Genomic DNA, 16,729 nt, shown 5'->3' on the forward strand with positions numbered 1-16,729 from the left:
ATACTCATTTGGCTCTGATGTGAAGCTAAGTGAGAATGTAGCATTGGTTAATCTTTCTTATTGTGATTTGTAATACATTTTGTTGCAGATACATCTGTGTGTTAATTATGGGGTGTTGCCACACATCTTGCTAGGTGTATTCTTTAATGAGGTTCAGGTACCTTATTACCTTTTACCCAAAAGTTGTGAACTCTGAAAAAAATCTTGGTCCAAGGATTTCAGATAAAAAAGTAAGGACATGTGGCCCGGCGTGGTGGCTCACGCCTGTAATCCCAGCACTTTGGGAGGCTGAGGCAGGCAGATTACGAGGTCAGGAGATCGAAACCATCCTGGCTAACATGGTGAAACCCCATCTCTACTAAAAATACAAAAATTAGCCAGGCGTGGTGTTAGGCGCCTGTAGTCCCAGCTACTCGTGAGGCTGAGGCAGGAGAATGGCGTGAATCCGGGAGGCGGAGGTTGCAGTGAGCCAAGATCACGCCACTGCCCTCCAACCTGGGTGACAGAGTAAGACTCTGTTTAAAAAAAAAAAAGAAAAGAAACTAAGGACATGTAATTATTGTTGATAAAGGTGACATTCTGAGACCATCCCTTCCTTCTTGAAATTCTTTCCTTGGCTCCATTGTCACTGCACTTGCCTGGTTTTTCTTTTGTTTTTCTGGTATTTTCTTTTCAATTTCTTTCTTTATTCTTATTCCACTTGTCCCTTAATTGTAACTATATTCCATCTGGTCTGGCTTTAAGGCTTTATTTTTTTTTTAAACCTGTCTTTCAAAAAAATTTAATAATACTTTAGTTATCACCTTTGTGTGGGAATTCCTAGGGTTATGTAATTACCCTTGAACTTGCTCCTGAAATCCAGACCCAAGTTTTTAATTGCCTGCTGAATATCTTTCCACAAGTCTTTTAGTGGCACTTTGAATGCAGCATGTAAAAATGTTCAAAATTAAAATCACGCTCTCTCACTTCTCATCTCCACTTAGTTTCCTTTGTTTCCCCTGTCATCCCTGTAAAGCAGTAGTATCACCTTCCTTCCATTCAAGTCAGAAGCTTCAACAATCAGCATTTGGAAATTTTTGATTCCTTGCTCTTTTTGTATCTCCCTTCACCTAGCCCCTAAAATAGCTAATTGGTTTCCATATCCTGGGATATCTAACTACAAGTCTGTCTCAGATGCCTCTCCTTTTTTATTCCATTCCCAGTTTGATCCGTATCATCTCTGTTCTATGGTATTGTAAAAGACACTTAACATATTACTTACTGTCTATATACATTTTTTCTTATACATAAGTACTGGAACAGTTTTCCTAAAGCACAATTCTAATAATATGATCCCCCTGTCCAGAGGCCATGGAAACTCACAATTGCTTACAGAATGAAGTCTGAATTCATTTTCCATGGAATGTAAATTTTACCTTAATCTAATCCCAATTAACTTTTCTAATCACATCTCTTCCTCATGTAACTCTCCTATGTCTATACACACAAACCTCCTTGACACCTAAACATTCCCATTCCTCCTGCTAGAATTAATCTCTCCCTTGTCTGTTTTTAAGTGTCCCGTATTACAGTCATAAAACATTCCCATGTGTTCATTCAATCTGTGTTTTCTTACTTGAGGGTAGGGACTAGATTTTTTTTTCCTCTTCCTTTTTTTTTCTTTCTTTCTTTTGAGATGAAGTCTCGCTCTGTCGCCAGGCTGGAGTGCAGTGGCGCGATCTCGGCTCACCGCAACCTCTGTCTCTCTAGCGATTCTCCTGCCTCAGCCTCCCGAGCAGCTGGGATTACAGACACACGCCACCATGCCCACGCCCAGCTAATTTTTGTATTTTTAGTAGAGACGGGGTTTCACCATGTTGGCCAGGATGGTCTCAATCTCCTGACCTCATGATCCGCCTGCCTTGGCCTCCCAAAGTGCTAGGATTACAGGCGTAAGCCACTGTGCCCAGCCTCTTTTTTTTTTTTAAGTCCCCTTTATAGCAGCAAGCATAACCCTTTTCCTGTGGTAAGCAGAAATTTTGTTGAATTGAAGAATTATTCAAGACTGAACTGCTTTGGGTGGAAAATTATTTCTGTTAACATTTTTGTTAAAGTACACAGTGGAAACATGTTAAGTAAATACTATTTTGTTTTCTACATAGGAGTACAATAAAATCTATGCTTACCATTGATATAAAAAATAATACTGGCTGGGCACAGTGGCTCACGCCTGTAATACCAGCACTTTGGGAGGCTGAGGCAGGCAGATCACAAGGTCAGGAGATCAAGACCATCCTGGCTAACACAGTGAAACCCCGTCTCTACTAAAAATACAAAAAATTAGCCAAGTGTGGTGGCATGCACCTGTAGTCCCAGCTACTTAGGAGGCTGAGGCAGGAGAATTGCTTGAACCCAGGAGGCGGAGCTTGCAGTGAGCCGAGATCGCGCCACTCCGCTGCAGCCTGGGTGACAGAGCAAAACTCTGTCTCAAAATAATAATAATAATAATATCATCAAAGCATAGCATTGGGTAGTTTATTTTGTTCTTTGGTTTTGTGTTTTAACTTCTAGGAAAAAAATCATTTATTCCATTTTCTTATACAGCATTAATTTTTTTTACACAAAAGTTTTTGAATTCTCTTTGTCTAGGTATGTAGTACATGGATTGGAAGTGGAGTTGTCAGTGATCTCAATGATCTCCGTCGAGTACACAATCTTCTTGTTTCTTCTCTGGACAAAGTTCAGGCCGGAAAAGGATCTTCCAGCCAGCTATACCGAGAGAGTGCCACGACCATGGAAAAACTGGCTGTTCTCAAAGCTTGGGCAGAGGTAACGACTAAACCACAACCTATTGTTTTTGACCCATTTCTTCATCCATGAGAAAATGTTCCTCTACTCTTGTTGGCAAAATAATTTTTGTTTTTGTTTTTTAAAAACTAACCCTTGGTATGGAATACTTTTTGAAAATATGTTAATCAGTTTACTGAAAACCTCTATATTGAGGAAGGGCTCTCCTACATAATATGAGGAAATTAGGAAAAACTCAAAAATATAAATAACAGAAAATATTTTATGCCAAAAATCTTTTATTTGATTAAATTTCAGGTGACTTGCCACCTTGATATTGAGGCCATAAGGGTTTTGTTTATTTTTAAAGGTAGGGTCTTGCTTTGTTGCCCAGCCTGGACTTGAACTCCCTGGGCCGAAACAGTCCTCCTGCCTCAGCCATCCACGTAGCTGGGACTGCAGGCACGCACCACAGTGCCCAGCTTGTTTTGTTTTTTAATAGCTAGTTTTACCTTTTTCATTCTCACAGTCACTTTAAAAAATATATGATTACATTGTTTTAAATTCATTTTTCTAAATTCCTTCTGCCAGTTACTATTGAATTCTTATCATCTGCCCTCCAGTATTGAAGTAACTAATTCCTTCCTCTACCAGCTCATTATCTCACTTCCCTATTTTCGTGTATTCAGCAACAGGTAACTGAAACCACAGAAAGTGAAACCACGTTTAAGGGAAGACTATTGGAGTTATAATTATTTTAAGCTTTTCCACTAATCTAAGACTAAACTTTTCTCATTCCCTTACTTCCCACCCTCTGATTCATTCAACAAAGTGCTGTTTAGCTTCAGCTCTGTCAGGTTAGCAGTTGAGAATACGGAGGTGAGATATATTACATTTGCTGAGCAAGACAAACTGGTAAACAAGTAGATGTACCAAAGAGTAAGGAGCATTATCACAGGAGAAATACAAAGTGTTTTGAAACATATAGCAGAGGCACTTACAATAGACTGGAGGCTCAGAAGTAGCCTCTATGGAGAAAGTGATGTTTACATTGAAACATGGAGGATAGGAGGAGGTATTAGTTAGGCATGAGAGTGAGGAGGAGACTGTGTGAAGCTGAGTGCTGTCTACTCTTCCTCTTTGTATCTTCAGCGCATTCCTCTGTACATCCTCTAAAACTGTGCACTAGGCCAGGCGTGGTGGCTCACACCTGTAATCCCAGCACTTTGGGAGGCCGAGGCAGGCGGATCACCTGAGGTCAGGAGTTCGAGACCAGCCTGGTAAACATGGTGAAACACTGTCTCTACTAAAAATACAAAATTAGCCTGTCATGTTGGTGCATGCCTGTAATCCCAGCTACTTGGGGGGCTGAGGCAGGAGAATCACTTGAACCCGGGAGGCAGAGTTTGCAGTGAGCCAAGATCACGCCATTGCACTGCAGCCTGGGCAACAAGAGCAAGACTCTTGTCTCAAAAAAAAAAAATTTAATTAATTAAAAAACTGCGCACATTTGTGCACATTATTCTCAGGAATATTTAAGGATATGTACAAAGGTTCTGCTACAAGGGTATTTGTTATGGTGTTATTATTCACAAAAAAGTGGAAATAACCTAAATGTATTTCTTGATCTTGAAAGATGATGATATTAAGTGACTAGAAAATTGGGGTAGAAATTATACACACACGCGCACGCACACATTATGTAAAAAACTGAGCATGTTTACATAACTGTCTAGACTGTTAACAGCATTGTATCTGAGTAGTGGCATGATGTGTGGTTTTAATTTTCTTCATTTTGCTTATGCTTCTGATTGTCCTTTTTTGTGTAATATCTATAAGAATAATAAGCCTAAAAATTTATTTTAAAATAGGTCTGAAAGATATATTCTCATATATTGTAGGTAGCAATATAAAATATAGAACCTTTTTAGAAAGCATTTGGCAATGTCTATTCAGAGTCATAAAAATATTTGTAAACACTGACCCAGTAATTCCATTTCTGGGCCTGTATTCTAGTGAAAAATATCCAAAATATGGAAAAGAGGTAAGTTTACAAAAATGTTTACTTGCAACACTATTTATAATGTGAAGAAATGAATATCTTTTGTCTTTGAAAGCTGTATTTCATCTTTCTAGGATTCCCAATGCTAAGTAAACAATTAGAAGTAAATGTAAAATTTCAACTGTAGGAAAACTGGTAGATACATTGTGAGTCACCCACTGTAAGTCATTAAAATAATGGTTATGAAAAATGGTATTCATATGGGAAAACCCTATGACATGTTTATCAGTAAAACTAAATACAGAATCTCTGTACATCAAAATTATAACTTACAAAGATAGAATATGAAAACCCAGAAATTGAGGTTATGAGTCATTTTTAACTCTTATTTTTCCAACTTTTTATAGCATAATTATTAAAATAAAATTATAAGTCAAGGAAAAATGCATACATAGACCTTAAAGTCTTACAGTGACACCCTTGCTTCCCCATTGCCTGCGGAGTAAAAACTTCAGCTACTTCCAGCTTATAACCTGTGCTCCCTCTATATGAGAAAGTTGCACTTTACTTAGATTACCTTGCAGTTTCCTGTTTTTGTGCTCTTGCTCTGGCTGTTCCCTCTGCCTGTAAACTCCCTTTCCATCTTTGCCTATGAGCAAGTCAACTTTTGTCCTTAAAAACTGTCTCACCTTTCTCACACTCTCAAGGCTAAGATTCGTTTATCTATGATGTTCCCTGAGATTCATTCACTCATTGCATAAACTGCCAAGTGTTCATTAGGTACCAGACACTGTCTATGCACTGGGTAGAGTGTACTAGAAGATAAAGCATTAAAAAGATTATCTTTTTAGAAGATAAATAATTAAAACCAAATCTTTAAAAGTTTCTTCTCTTAAGCACCTTTTCACTTCCCTCTCATTATAATATTAGCCTGTGAATTCATGGAAAGCAAAAACTATGTATTATTTGTTTTTTTTTTTGTTTGTTTCCAGCCCTAGAACAATAACAAATTCAAGGCAATTTGTAATTTTTTTTGTTTCCAGCCCTAGAACAATAACAAATTCTAGTAAGGATTTGATGAATGAATGGCTGGATATACTTAAGAGTGCTTATTGGGACATTTTCTTAAAAATGTTAGTGGCCGGGCACTTGGGGAGGCTGAGAAAGATGGATCACCCGAGGTCAGTTTGAGACCAGCCTGGCCAACGTGGTGAAACCCTGTCTGTACTAAAAATACAAAAATTAGTCAGGCGTGCTAGTGTGTGCCTGTAATCCCAGCTACCCTGGACCCTGAGACAGGAGAATCACTTGAACCTGGGAGGTGGAGATTGCAGTGAGCTGCGATCGCACCACTGCACTCCAGCCTGGGTTACAGATCAAGACTGCATCTCAAAAAAAGTGTAATAACAAATTTAGGGGGGAAACAAGCATGTAATCACTAGAAGATATGACTGTAATATATTTATAACTTGAGATCCAAAGTCCCTATTTTAGAATTTAGTCAATTGCTGTATATTTTCTCTGTGCTGTAAGTCTGCTTGGTGTAGGAATAGGGGTAAGACACAGTGCTTCTCATCAGGAAGCTCGTAGTGTACCTATACAGATACCGTACTTCGGCTTTCTCATTAGGTACAATGGACGTAACACTGTGGAGGGAAGACAGTTTTCTCAAGATTTTTATCTAGTGCAGTTATTTTCTTGCTTGCTGTCATTCCTTTGTTTTTTGTTTTCTCATTAATACGTTATTCAGCTTTGTATGTGCCAGTAGCCAAAGCCTAAATGTATTACAAAACAAAGGAAATTAAATATGATTCAACAAAGAAGAATCTTTGAAATTATATTTTAGGAAAGTTGCTTTTATGTCTTTTTGGCTCACAAACTAGAGAGAAAGGATACAGATAATGTATGTGACTAGCAGATTATATTAGCCAGGCTATCTGTTGTAAATGCTAGATTGCAAAATATCATTTAAGGTCTGTGTAAGAAGGAGTTTAGAAGGATATTTATGGAAATCCCTTCTGATATCTCTTTTCGCCTCTCAGCTGCTTACTTTGAATTCCTGGTTGTCTAATAAGTCTAGGAAGGTGGAGGCAGAAACAGAGTTATACCCTGTGGCATAAAAAAAGTGGGGGCGGGGGGTGCTTTGCAAAGTAGAATGAGGGAAGCCAGAAAAAACTCTGAGAAGCCTACTCAAGGAACATGCCATCAGAGGAATAGTCAGAAGTCAGATCAATTTTTTTAGAAAAATGTCTCCAAAGCAAATGGAATTACACTTTTGTGTTTATCAGGAAATCGTGGAGTTGAATATACATTTTTTTTTCTTTTTTTGAGACAGGATCTCAAATCTGGTGCCCAGGCTAGAATGCAGCGGCACGATCATAGCTCACTGGAACCTTGAACTCCTGGGCTCAAGCGATCCTTCTGCCTCAGCCTCCCAAGTAGCTGGGACTACAGGCACGTGCCACCATGCCTGGCTAGTATTTTTGTTATTTTTTGTAGAGATAGGGTCTTGCTATATTACCCAGGCTGGTCTTGACCTCCTGGCTTCAAGTGATTCTCAGCCTCTCAAAGTGCTGGGATTATAGGCATGAGCCACTGCACCCGATCAAAGTATATACTTTCTTTTTTTTTTTTTTTGAGACAGAGTCTCACTTTGTCGCCAGGCTGGAGTGCAGTGATGCGATCTCGGCTCACCGCAACCTCCGCCTTCCTGGTTCAAGCGATTCCCCTGCCTCAGCCTCTGGAGTAGCTAGGACTACAGGCTCCTGCCACCATGCCCAGCTAATTTTTGTATTTTTCGTAGAGACAGGGTTTCCCTATGTTGGCCAGGATGGTCTTGATCTCTTGACCTCATGATCCACCCGCCTTGGCCTCCCAAAGTCCTGGGATTACAGGCGTGAGCCACCGCACCCGGCCAAAGTGTATACTTTCTAATATCTATACCCAGTTATCTTTGATGATTTAGCTGTATTTTTATAATAACTTAAAATGTCTTGTTTTTTTTATCTTATGCCTTACTATTTTGCCCTCCTAAATATCATATTAGGTGTATGTGGTTGCTATGAATATTAAAAAGGAAGCAGAGTCAAAACCAAAAAGAGCAATTAAAAATACTGACGATGATGATGATGACTATGGTACCATCGATGAACTGCCACCAGATAGTTTAATAACACTGGTACAACCTGAACTACCAACACTCAGTCGCCTGTGGTTAGCAGCATTAAAAGATTATGCACTCTTGACTTTACCAGCTGAATTTTCTAGTCAGCTTCCTCCAGATGGTGAGTATTACATTCTGAGTTTTACTTTTATGGAGTTCAAAGTAGTAGTTAAACAAAATAGAGATGGTATAGACTGGCAACAACAGTTACTATAGTAACAGTTTAAATTTCTGTGGCTTAAGTTTGATGTTGTCTCAGTTAGAATATGTACTCTATATTGAATTTGTAGATGGAAGATGAGCTTTTTTGTTGGCTGAAGCAAACATATTAGCAAGCACTGTTACAATAATAGCTGTATGAGCTAGGATATTCCAAATAGCTATGGATAACAAGTCATTATGCATAACCATAGATGTATATTGCTGTACTGTTCAATGTGTGTATTTTCATATTCTATTTCAGATTCCTAGTGTGCCAATAAATTATGTTCCTCAAGTGCTTTGCAAATTGTACTTTAGTTTTCTTATCGAAATCAGTGTAGAAATCATCAACATTTTTTTCTGTTTAGAAAGTGTGTTATTAGTTCCTACTCGAAGAACCCATTCTCCTTCCTATATGTTAATGATAAGAATAATGGAGTTCCCCCTGCCCCCTTTTTTCCTTCCTTAATCCGTCATAACAGCAAGGAGTGATGAGGAAGTCCTCAGTGTTAGTAGTGGAAACAACAGGAGGTGGAGAGGAATAGCAGAAGAAGAAAGAAACAGAGGGAAGAAACAGAGTTGCCTGGTTATGATAGAAAGAGAAGATGATAGGGTTTTAGGAGCCACTGGCAACAATGAAGAGGTAAATTCTGTGACAACAGGGTAAGAAAAGGTAAGAATACTTAGTGACATCAGCAGTAGCAGAGAAAAGGCTGGAAAACTAGCATCAGTGAGGAAGAGACAGATATTCCAGTTCACCAGCTACAGAAAAGGGGTTACTTTTGGTGGCTTTATAAAGAGGAGAAGCCCTTTGGCTAGATTTCTCTTTTGTATGTAACAGGTATTTTTGTTAGTGGTTCATAAATGAGCGAACACGTATAATAGTAATGTTTTGGTCGGGCACGGTGGGACACGCCTGTAATCCCAGCACTTCGGGAGGCCGAGGCGGGTGGATCGAGAGTTTGAGACCAGCCTGGCCAGCATGGTGAAACTCCATCTCTACTAAAAATACAAAAAATTAGCTGGGCGTTGTGGCGCACGCCTGTAGTCCCAGCTTCTGAGGAGGCTGAGGCAGGAGAATTGCTTGAACCCAGCAGGAGGAGGTTGCAGTGAGCCAAGATCGCACCATTGCACTCCAGCCTGGGCAACAGAGCAAGATTTCGTTTCAAAAAAAAAAAAGGTTTTTAATTGATTTGATTGCTTTACAGGTGGAGCATTTTATACCCCTGAAACTATTGATACAGCTAGACTTCACTATCGGAATTCCTGGGCCCCAATTCTCCATGCGGTGGCACTTTGGTTAAATAGCACAGGATTTACGTGCTCAGAGTCTACAGAAGCAGCAGCAATATCTGGTTTACAAAAACGTTCTACATCTGTCAATTTAAACCAGGCATCAGGAGCAGTGGGTAGTGCTAAATCTTTGCCAGAAATTAACAAAGACAGAATGCATCTGATTTTAGGTAGGTCTGTCATATTAATATATTTCAAGATTATCACTTCTGAAAATTCGTATCTTTCATTTTAAAGCTGTGGAAAGATTTTGTACAGTATAGCACAGTTCAGAGAAGGAAAAGTGAAAGGATTTTTCACCTCACCTTATAAATTGTTAATTGAATTTTTAACCTAGAAATTAAATTATTAAAAACTACTGAAACTACTTAACTGTCATGCTCATTCACAGAGCAATATCGAACAATTTTCAGTAAAAAAAACTTAATATGTTTTTTATTCAACAACAGGTTTTCTTTTTACTTGGCACTTAACCAATTATACCATTAAGAAAAAAATGTTTAAGCAGATTTCAGTGAATCCTAATGTAAAATTGCTTTATAAATGCTTGTTTTTATTAAAAATTCTTGTTTTTTGTGTTTTGTTTGAGACAGGGTTTCACTCTTGTTGCCCAGGCTGGAGTGCAGTGGCATGATCTCGGCTCACCGCAACCTCCGCCTCCTGGGTTCAAGCGATTCTCCTGCCTCAGCTTCCCAAGTAGCTGGGATTATGGGCATGCGCCACCACGCCCGGGTAATTTTGTATTTTTAGTAGAGGTGGGGTTTTCTCCATGTTGGTCAGGCTGGTCTGGAACTCCTGACCTCAGGTGATGCACCCACCTCGGCTTCCCAAAGTGCTGGGATTACAGGTGTGAGCCACTGCGCCCGGCTATAGATGCTTTTTTAACATTTAAGAATTTATACATTGTAATGAAGCTTTTAGTGATCTTATGTTTTCTGGGAGTGAAAAGGAACACAATAAGGTGTAATTATTGGATTCATCAGTAGATCTGGTAAGTGAAAATGTGAAAAACTTCCAAAACAATGACTATCCTTATGTAAATTAAAAGCAGTTGTTTACTATGATACCCATTGTGCCTCTATAACTTGCCATTTAAAAACTTTGTATGCATGAAAAATTATTTGGCTACCATTTAATGAAAAGCAATTTTATAATGTTTGTAAATTTATTTTCTTAATGTATTATTTTAAAAGTCCTAGAAATAAAAACTTAATATCTTCATAATCAACCTGATGGCATGGGAATTCCTTCTTTCACACGTAGCTAATTTGAATATTAACCTAATTGCAAAACTACAACCTTGTGTTGAGTTTGGCTGTTTAACTTGGAAACCATTTTGAACTCTACTTATTAATAAATACACGTTAAGGTAATCTGTAAAAACATAAATAGAGAAGAAATATGGGATCAAATAATGGAAAGTGTTTTATAAGTGAAAAAACATGTTTTTATTTTGTGCATTTCAGGTGTGAGTATACAGTTTCTTTGTTCCCCTAGACCTGAGGAGCCCATTGAACACGTTACAGCATGCCTGCAGGCCTTACATACCTTGCTAGACTCCCCTTATGCTCGAGTCCATATTGCAGAAGATCAGGTACAGTGTATTGCTATGATAGATACTTGTGTGGTTTTTTTTTTGAGTATTGCTTTACAATGGAAAAAAGGATGGATTTTTTTTCTGTATTGGATCCTATTTTAACATGATATGAATACACTGACTCCCTGTATTTATTCACCCAGTTACTTTTACTCTGTGCCTGGTCTGCCCCAAACATGGTTTGAGGTTATAGATAGTGAAAGCAGTTTCACTGTGCCTGAATTAGGAGATAAGTACAGTGTGGTAAGTGCTATTTTAGTGCATGTGAAGGTGCAATTAGAATAGAGAGGAGGAGCCCGATGTTGTGATAGGAAAGCGAAGGATGGTTTCTCAGAGTGGGCAATGGTTGAATCAAATTTTCAAGAGGAATTAGTGAGGCAACACATGCGGGACAGGTTTTCCTCTCAGAAAGAATAGCAAATACAAACACTAGGAGGCATGAGAGAACACGGCAAGTTCAAGGGCATAGCCATTTACTATGGCTGATATGAATGGAACATGAGGTTGTTAGATGAGGCTGGACAACAAGGTGAAGACCAAATCATGAAGGTTTCTTGATGACACGTAAAAGAGTTTGAACCCTATCCTGAAAGTGATAGGGAATCATTAAAAATGTTTAAGTAGAGGAATGATGTAACTAACTTTATATATCAGAAGGATTATTCTGTCAGCCCGTAGAGGTAGGTTGGTTTGTAAGAGATGGGAAGGGACACAGGGAGGCCAGTTCTGAGGCTTTTTTCATAATTCCAGAGAAATGAGAACACTAGCCTAGGAAGGCTGAATAAAGGAAGAAGAAAGAGGACCAAGATTGGAAGCTTGAGGATAAATAGCATTTAAAAATTGAGAAGAAGGAAATAAATCAACAGTGGAAACTACTAGAGAAGTTGGAGGAGAACCAAAAGAGAACAGAGTTATCAAAGACAAGGGAGGAGTTTCAAGAAGGGTAGACAGAGTCTCAAAAGAAAGAATCGAGTAAATAAGCACAGAAATGAATCTAGAGGAGGCTATTGGTGACCTTCCGCAGAGGATTGTTTGAGGTGACCAGTAGCCAGATAGTAGAAGATCGAGGAGTGAATAAGAGAGTAAAGGAAGTGGAAGCATCTAGGCTGGGAAGGGAAGGAGCAAGATACATAGAGGAGGACATGGGGTAGATAAAAGGATCTGGAGGCTTTGGGAATAGTGCAGGGGGGACATGAGATAAGAAAGACTTGAGCATTGTCGTTATACTGAGAAGAGTAGCCTAACTAGAGAGAGAAGTTGAAAACATACGAGATATGATGAGAGTCCTTGAAGAATCCCTAGGAAGTCAAATAGGATAGGATAGGAGCACATAAGGAAAGATTAACCTCAGATTAAGCCTCACATAAGAGGCTGAACACATGATCTTAAGGAAAGAGGTAAAGGTGGCTTTGGTTGCAGTTGAGTCTTTTCCCCGTTTGAAATTTCAGTTAGGTTCATTGGATGGATTTGGTGTGGAAGATTGTGAGTAAGAAGCTTAAAGTGGGTGGCGAAAGTTTGTAATAGTTGCTGAAGTGAATAGAAGAGGAACTCACCAGAGATTTCTACAATCTGTGGTAGGCAGAGGTTGTAGAAATTCTTGGATATTCAGCTCAGGTTAGAAATTATAAATTTTAGCAGCATTGGACTCTACAATACTGTTTAGCTCAATTATTTCCTTCCAATACGAGAATCATCATCTTTGAATATAAAGTGCATTTAAATATGTAAATAATAAATCGTTTGTTGCTTGAAAATACATCGGGGTAAAATGTGACCATTTCTCAAGATTTTTACAATGTTCTTATTTGTTAAGTAGTCCTATATTTTCATTTTAGCTACCTGATTTCTTTTTTTACATAGGTATTTTCTCAGATTTTAACAATATAAATTTATCCTTTGAGGTTGAAATTAATTAACTGTATTTGTATTTATTTGTATTAGCTGATAGGTGTTGAGTTGCTGAGTGTTTTGCACCGCCTCCTATTGACCTGGAATCCATCATCTGTCCAGCTGTTGGTTACTGGAGTTGTACAACAGATAGTAAGAGCTGCTCAGGATTATTTGCAAGAAAAAAGAAACACTCTAAGTAAGCACTAGAAATTACACTAACTTTAAGTAAATCTTATTTTATACTCTAATTTTTAAAATATTAATGCCAGGACATAATTCTATAGTTCTTATTTTATTTTTTAGAGATAGGGTCTCATTCTGTCACCCAAGCTGGAGCACAATGATGTGATTATAGTTCAGCATAGTCTCTAACTCCTGGGCTCAAGATCTTCCTGCCTTAGCCTTCTGAGTAGCTGAGACTATAGGCACACTCCACCAAGCCCAGCTAATTTTTATTTTTATTTATTTTTTTTTTTTTGCGGGCGGGACAGTCTTACTCTCAAGAGCCCAGGCTGGAGTGCAGTGGTGCAATCTCGGCTTACTGCAGCCTCAAACTCCCAGGATCAGGTGATCTTCCCACCTCAGCCTCCAGAGTACCTGGGTTTACAGACACACTCCACAATGCCCAGCTAATTTTTGTATTTTTGGTGGAGACAGGGTTTTGCCATGTTAGGCTGGTCTCGAACTCCTGAGCCCAAGTGATCCATCCATCTCAGCATCCCAAAGTGCTGAGATTACACGTTTGAGCCACGGCACCTGGCCAGAAGTTATTAATTTTAAAAAAAAATCATACATTTAGAAGATTTGAAATTGATTTTATTTTCATTAGAAAGGACTGAATGAAATTGCTGAGAGTCGACTGTTTTTCACCTTTTGTCAATTTCATCTGGTTCAACCTAACATGTGTTATTCCTATTACAAAATATATACCCAATAAAAATACCTGATAAAGATTTTCCAAGTGAAAAATGAACTGTCTGTTACCTTTAAGGACAGATCAATGCACAGAATTCTAGGAAGGCAGAGAATTATACAGAGAAAGACGTGTGACATTATTTGACATTTGCTTGTAAATTCTTTTGAAAGAATTTCCTAAGTATACTTGTTGTGTTGTTTTACATACTTTTTTTTGGCTGGAAATTTCACCAAATGATCTTTTACCTCAGATGAAGATGATATGGAAAAAGAGGCCTGTACCATATTGGGAGAAGGAGGTGACAGCGGTGGTCTCATTCCTGGAAAATCTCTTGTGTTTGCAACTATGGAGCTGCTGATGTTCATTTTAGTACGGCATATGCCACATCTCAGTACCAAGGTGTCAGACTCTCCAAGTCACATAGCCACTAAAACTCGACTATCAGAAGAAAGTGCTCGTTTGGTGGCAGCCACAGTTACCATACTCTCTGATTTACCATCCCTTTGTTCACCCGCTGGTACGGTATTGATCAGTATTTGGAAATGCATTATATTACAGTAGACAAAGATGAGCTTGCCTTTGATTTTAAGCACTGTTATAACTCAGTTTCCTCTTAAATCTCAAGTGAAAAATAAGAAGCTGGTCTTTTTTTAAGGTTTTGTCTACCCTTGGGAGCCTATGAAGATTAAAGATTCAAAAAGTCACAAACCTAAGGTGCTCTTTTCAGATGTGTTTCAAATAAGACATGGAACTACAGGTTGAGGAAAGACAGTGTCAGCAGATAGACATAAAGTGGAATAACTAAACTCTATCTTCCAATCTGGTTGCCACTCTTGAGTAACACTGAAAAACTCAAGGCCGGGTGTGGTGGCTCACGCCTATAATCCCAGCACTTTGGGAGGCTGAGGCAGGTGGATCACCTGAGCTCAGGAGTTCATGACCAGCCTGACCAACATGGTGAAACGCCATCTCTACTAAAAATGCAAAAATATTAGCTGGGTGTGGTGGCGCATGTCTGTAATCCCAGCTACTCAGGAAGCTGAGGCAGGAGAATCACTTGAACCTGGGAGGCAGAGGCTGCAGTGAGCCGAGATCGCGCCATTGCACTCCAGCCTCAGCGACAGAGCAAGACTCTCAAAAAAAAAAAAAAAAGAAAGAAAAAGAAAAACTCTGAAGAATGTCAGAGGAGACTTTTTTTTTTTTTTAAGCTCATCGGCTGTTGTTAGTGTTAGTGTATTTTATGTGTGGCCCAAGACAATTCTTCTTCCAGTGAGGCTCAGGGAAGCCAAAAGATTAGACATTTCTGATCTAGAAGGTAAAAATGGTATCAGATAAAGAGATAAATTTCAGCTCAACACACGGAAGACCTTTCTACTTCTTAGAGTTACCCTACATATGTGAAAATAATGAATTCTCCATCTTTGGAGTTTTGCAAGCAGAGGCTACAATGGCTGCAGGTCAGAGTGGTGAAGGGATTTTTTCCTTTTGTGGGAGGTTGAATTTTCATGACCTAGAATTTTCAGTTACAAATTCTAGGATTATTTCATTTCTTCTTTCCTTGCCCCAGTAGTCCTTTTACTTTCCTGGTCTGATTAGGTTGACTTTAGTACACCGAGGATTGATTACATGTCTTACAATTGCTATAAAACTCATGAAGTTACTCAGATGCTTCTCACAGTATCTGGTGTGTTTTTTTCCTGTTTTTCTGTCTTCCTTTTTCATTTTCATTACACAGGCCTTGAAATATTAAATAGGTGAAGTGTTAGAAGTAATAAAAACAAGGCTATGCTGGAAAAAGAAAGAAAATACCAATTCTATCTTTGAAATAATATGACACTTTATTTTCTTTTTCAAACATTGAATTATAGTAGTAGTAATGCAGTAAATTTTGTATAAAGACAAGGAAAAAAACAATATTAAACCACAATCAAATGCAAAAAATACAAGCAATGGAAACAACTATAATATGGGAACTGAATAGTTATGAGGTAATCTGATTTGTTTTTCTTTCAGGATGTATGACAATCCTGCCTACAATTCTGTTCTTAATTGCAAGAATATTGAAGGACACAGCAATAAAGTCTGCAGATAATCAGGTTCCTCCACCAGTCAGTGCAGCTCTTCAAGGGATTAAAAGTATTGTGACACTTTCAATGGCCAAAACTGAGGCTGGCGTTCAAAAACAATGGACAGCTCTGATTCGTAGCACGCTTGCATGCATCCTGGAATATTCTCAACCAGGTAACCTATCAGTTTTAAACGTTTTAGTCAGTTAGGACATGTGTTCCCTAAGTAATGAATTAGTTGAATAAGCTTATCAGAAAACTGCTGTATAACAATGAATCAATTCAGAGAGGTATGTTAGTCATATCTTTCAGATGTGAACTTTAATACTCTTTTCTGGATTGTTGACTCTAAATGCCCTTGTGTTAATACTTATAAACATGTTGGGGCCAGGCGCGGTGGCCCACGCCTGTAATCCCAGCATTTTGGGAGGCCGAGGTGGGCAGATACCTGAGGTCAGGAGTTTGAGAGCAGCCTGATTAGCACGGTGAAACCCCATCTCTACTAAAAATACAGAATTAGCTGGGCATGGTGGCACGTGCCTGTAATCCCGGCTACTTGGGAGGCTGAGGCAGGAGAATCGCTTGAACCCGGGAGGTGGAGGTTGCGGTGAGCCAAGATCACACCACTGCACTCCAGGCTGGGCAAAAAACAGAGTTTTTTGAAACTCTGTCCCAAAATATATATATATATATATATACTGGGAGGTTTTTTGTTTTCTGGGGTTTTTGTTTGTTTTGTTTTTTTGAGACAAAGCCTTGCTCCGTCACCCAGGCTGTAGTGCAGTGGTGTGATCTCAGCTCACTGCAACCTCCGCCTCCCGGGTTCAAGTGATTC

General features: G+C 38.9%; 1 protein-coding gene across 5 annotated transcripts in view; it reads left to right on the forward strand.

The window, feature by feature from the left end:
- HEATR5B (HEAT repeat containing 5B) overlaps positions 1-16,729 on the forward strand; it is a 105,852-nt gene that overhangs the window by 70,280 nt on the left and 18,843 nt on the right. For all 5 annotated transcript variants that reach the window (XM_054473290.2, XM_054473297.2, XM_054473307.2 and 2 more), the window contains 7 exons: positions 2,629-2,808; positions 7,815-8,052; positions 9,341-9,595; positions 10,892-11,019; positions 12,964-13,108; positions 14,079-14,345; positions 15,842-16,069. In XM_054473290.2, the coding sequence (XP_054329265.1) occupies positions 2,629-2,808; positions 7,815-8,052; positions 9,341-9,595; positions 10,892-11,019; positions 12,964-13,108; positions 14,079-14,345; positions 15,842-16,069 (1,441 nt within the window). The remainder of the gene's footprint in view (positions 1-2,628; positions 2,809-7,814; positions 8,053-9,340; positions 9,596-10,891; positions 11,020-12,963; positions 13,109-14,078; positions 14,346-15,841; positions 16,070-16,729) is intronic.

The sequence above is a fragment of the Pongo pygmaeus genome, chromosome 12 (genome assembly GCF_028885625.2).
Source record: "Pongo pygmaeus isolate AG05252 chromosome 12, NHGRI_mPonPyg2-v2.0_pri, whole genome shotgun sequence".
NCBI lineage: Eukaryota > Metazoa > Chordata > Mammalia > Primates > Hominidae > Pongo > Pongo pygmaeus.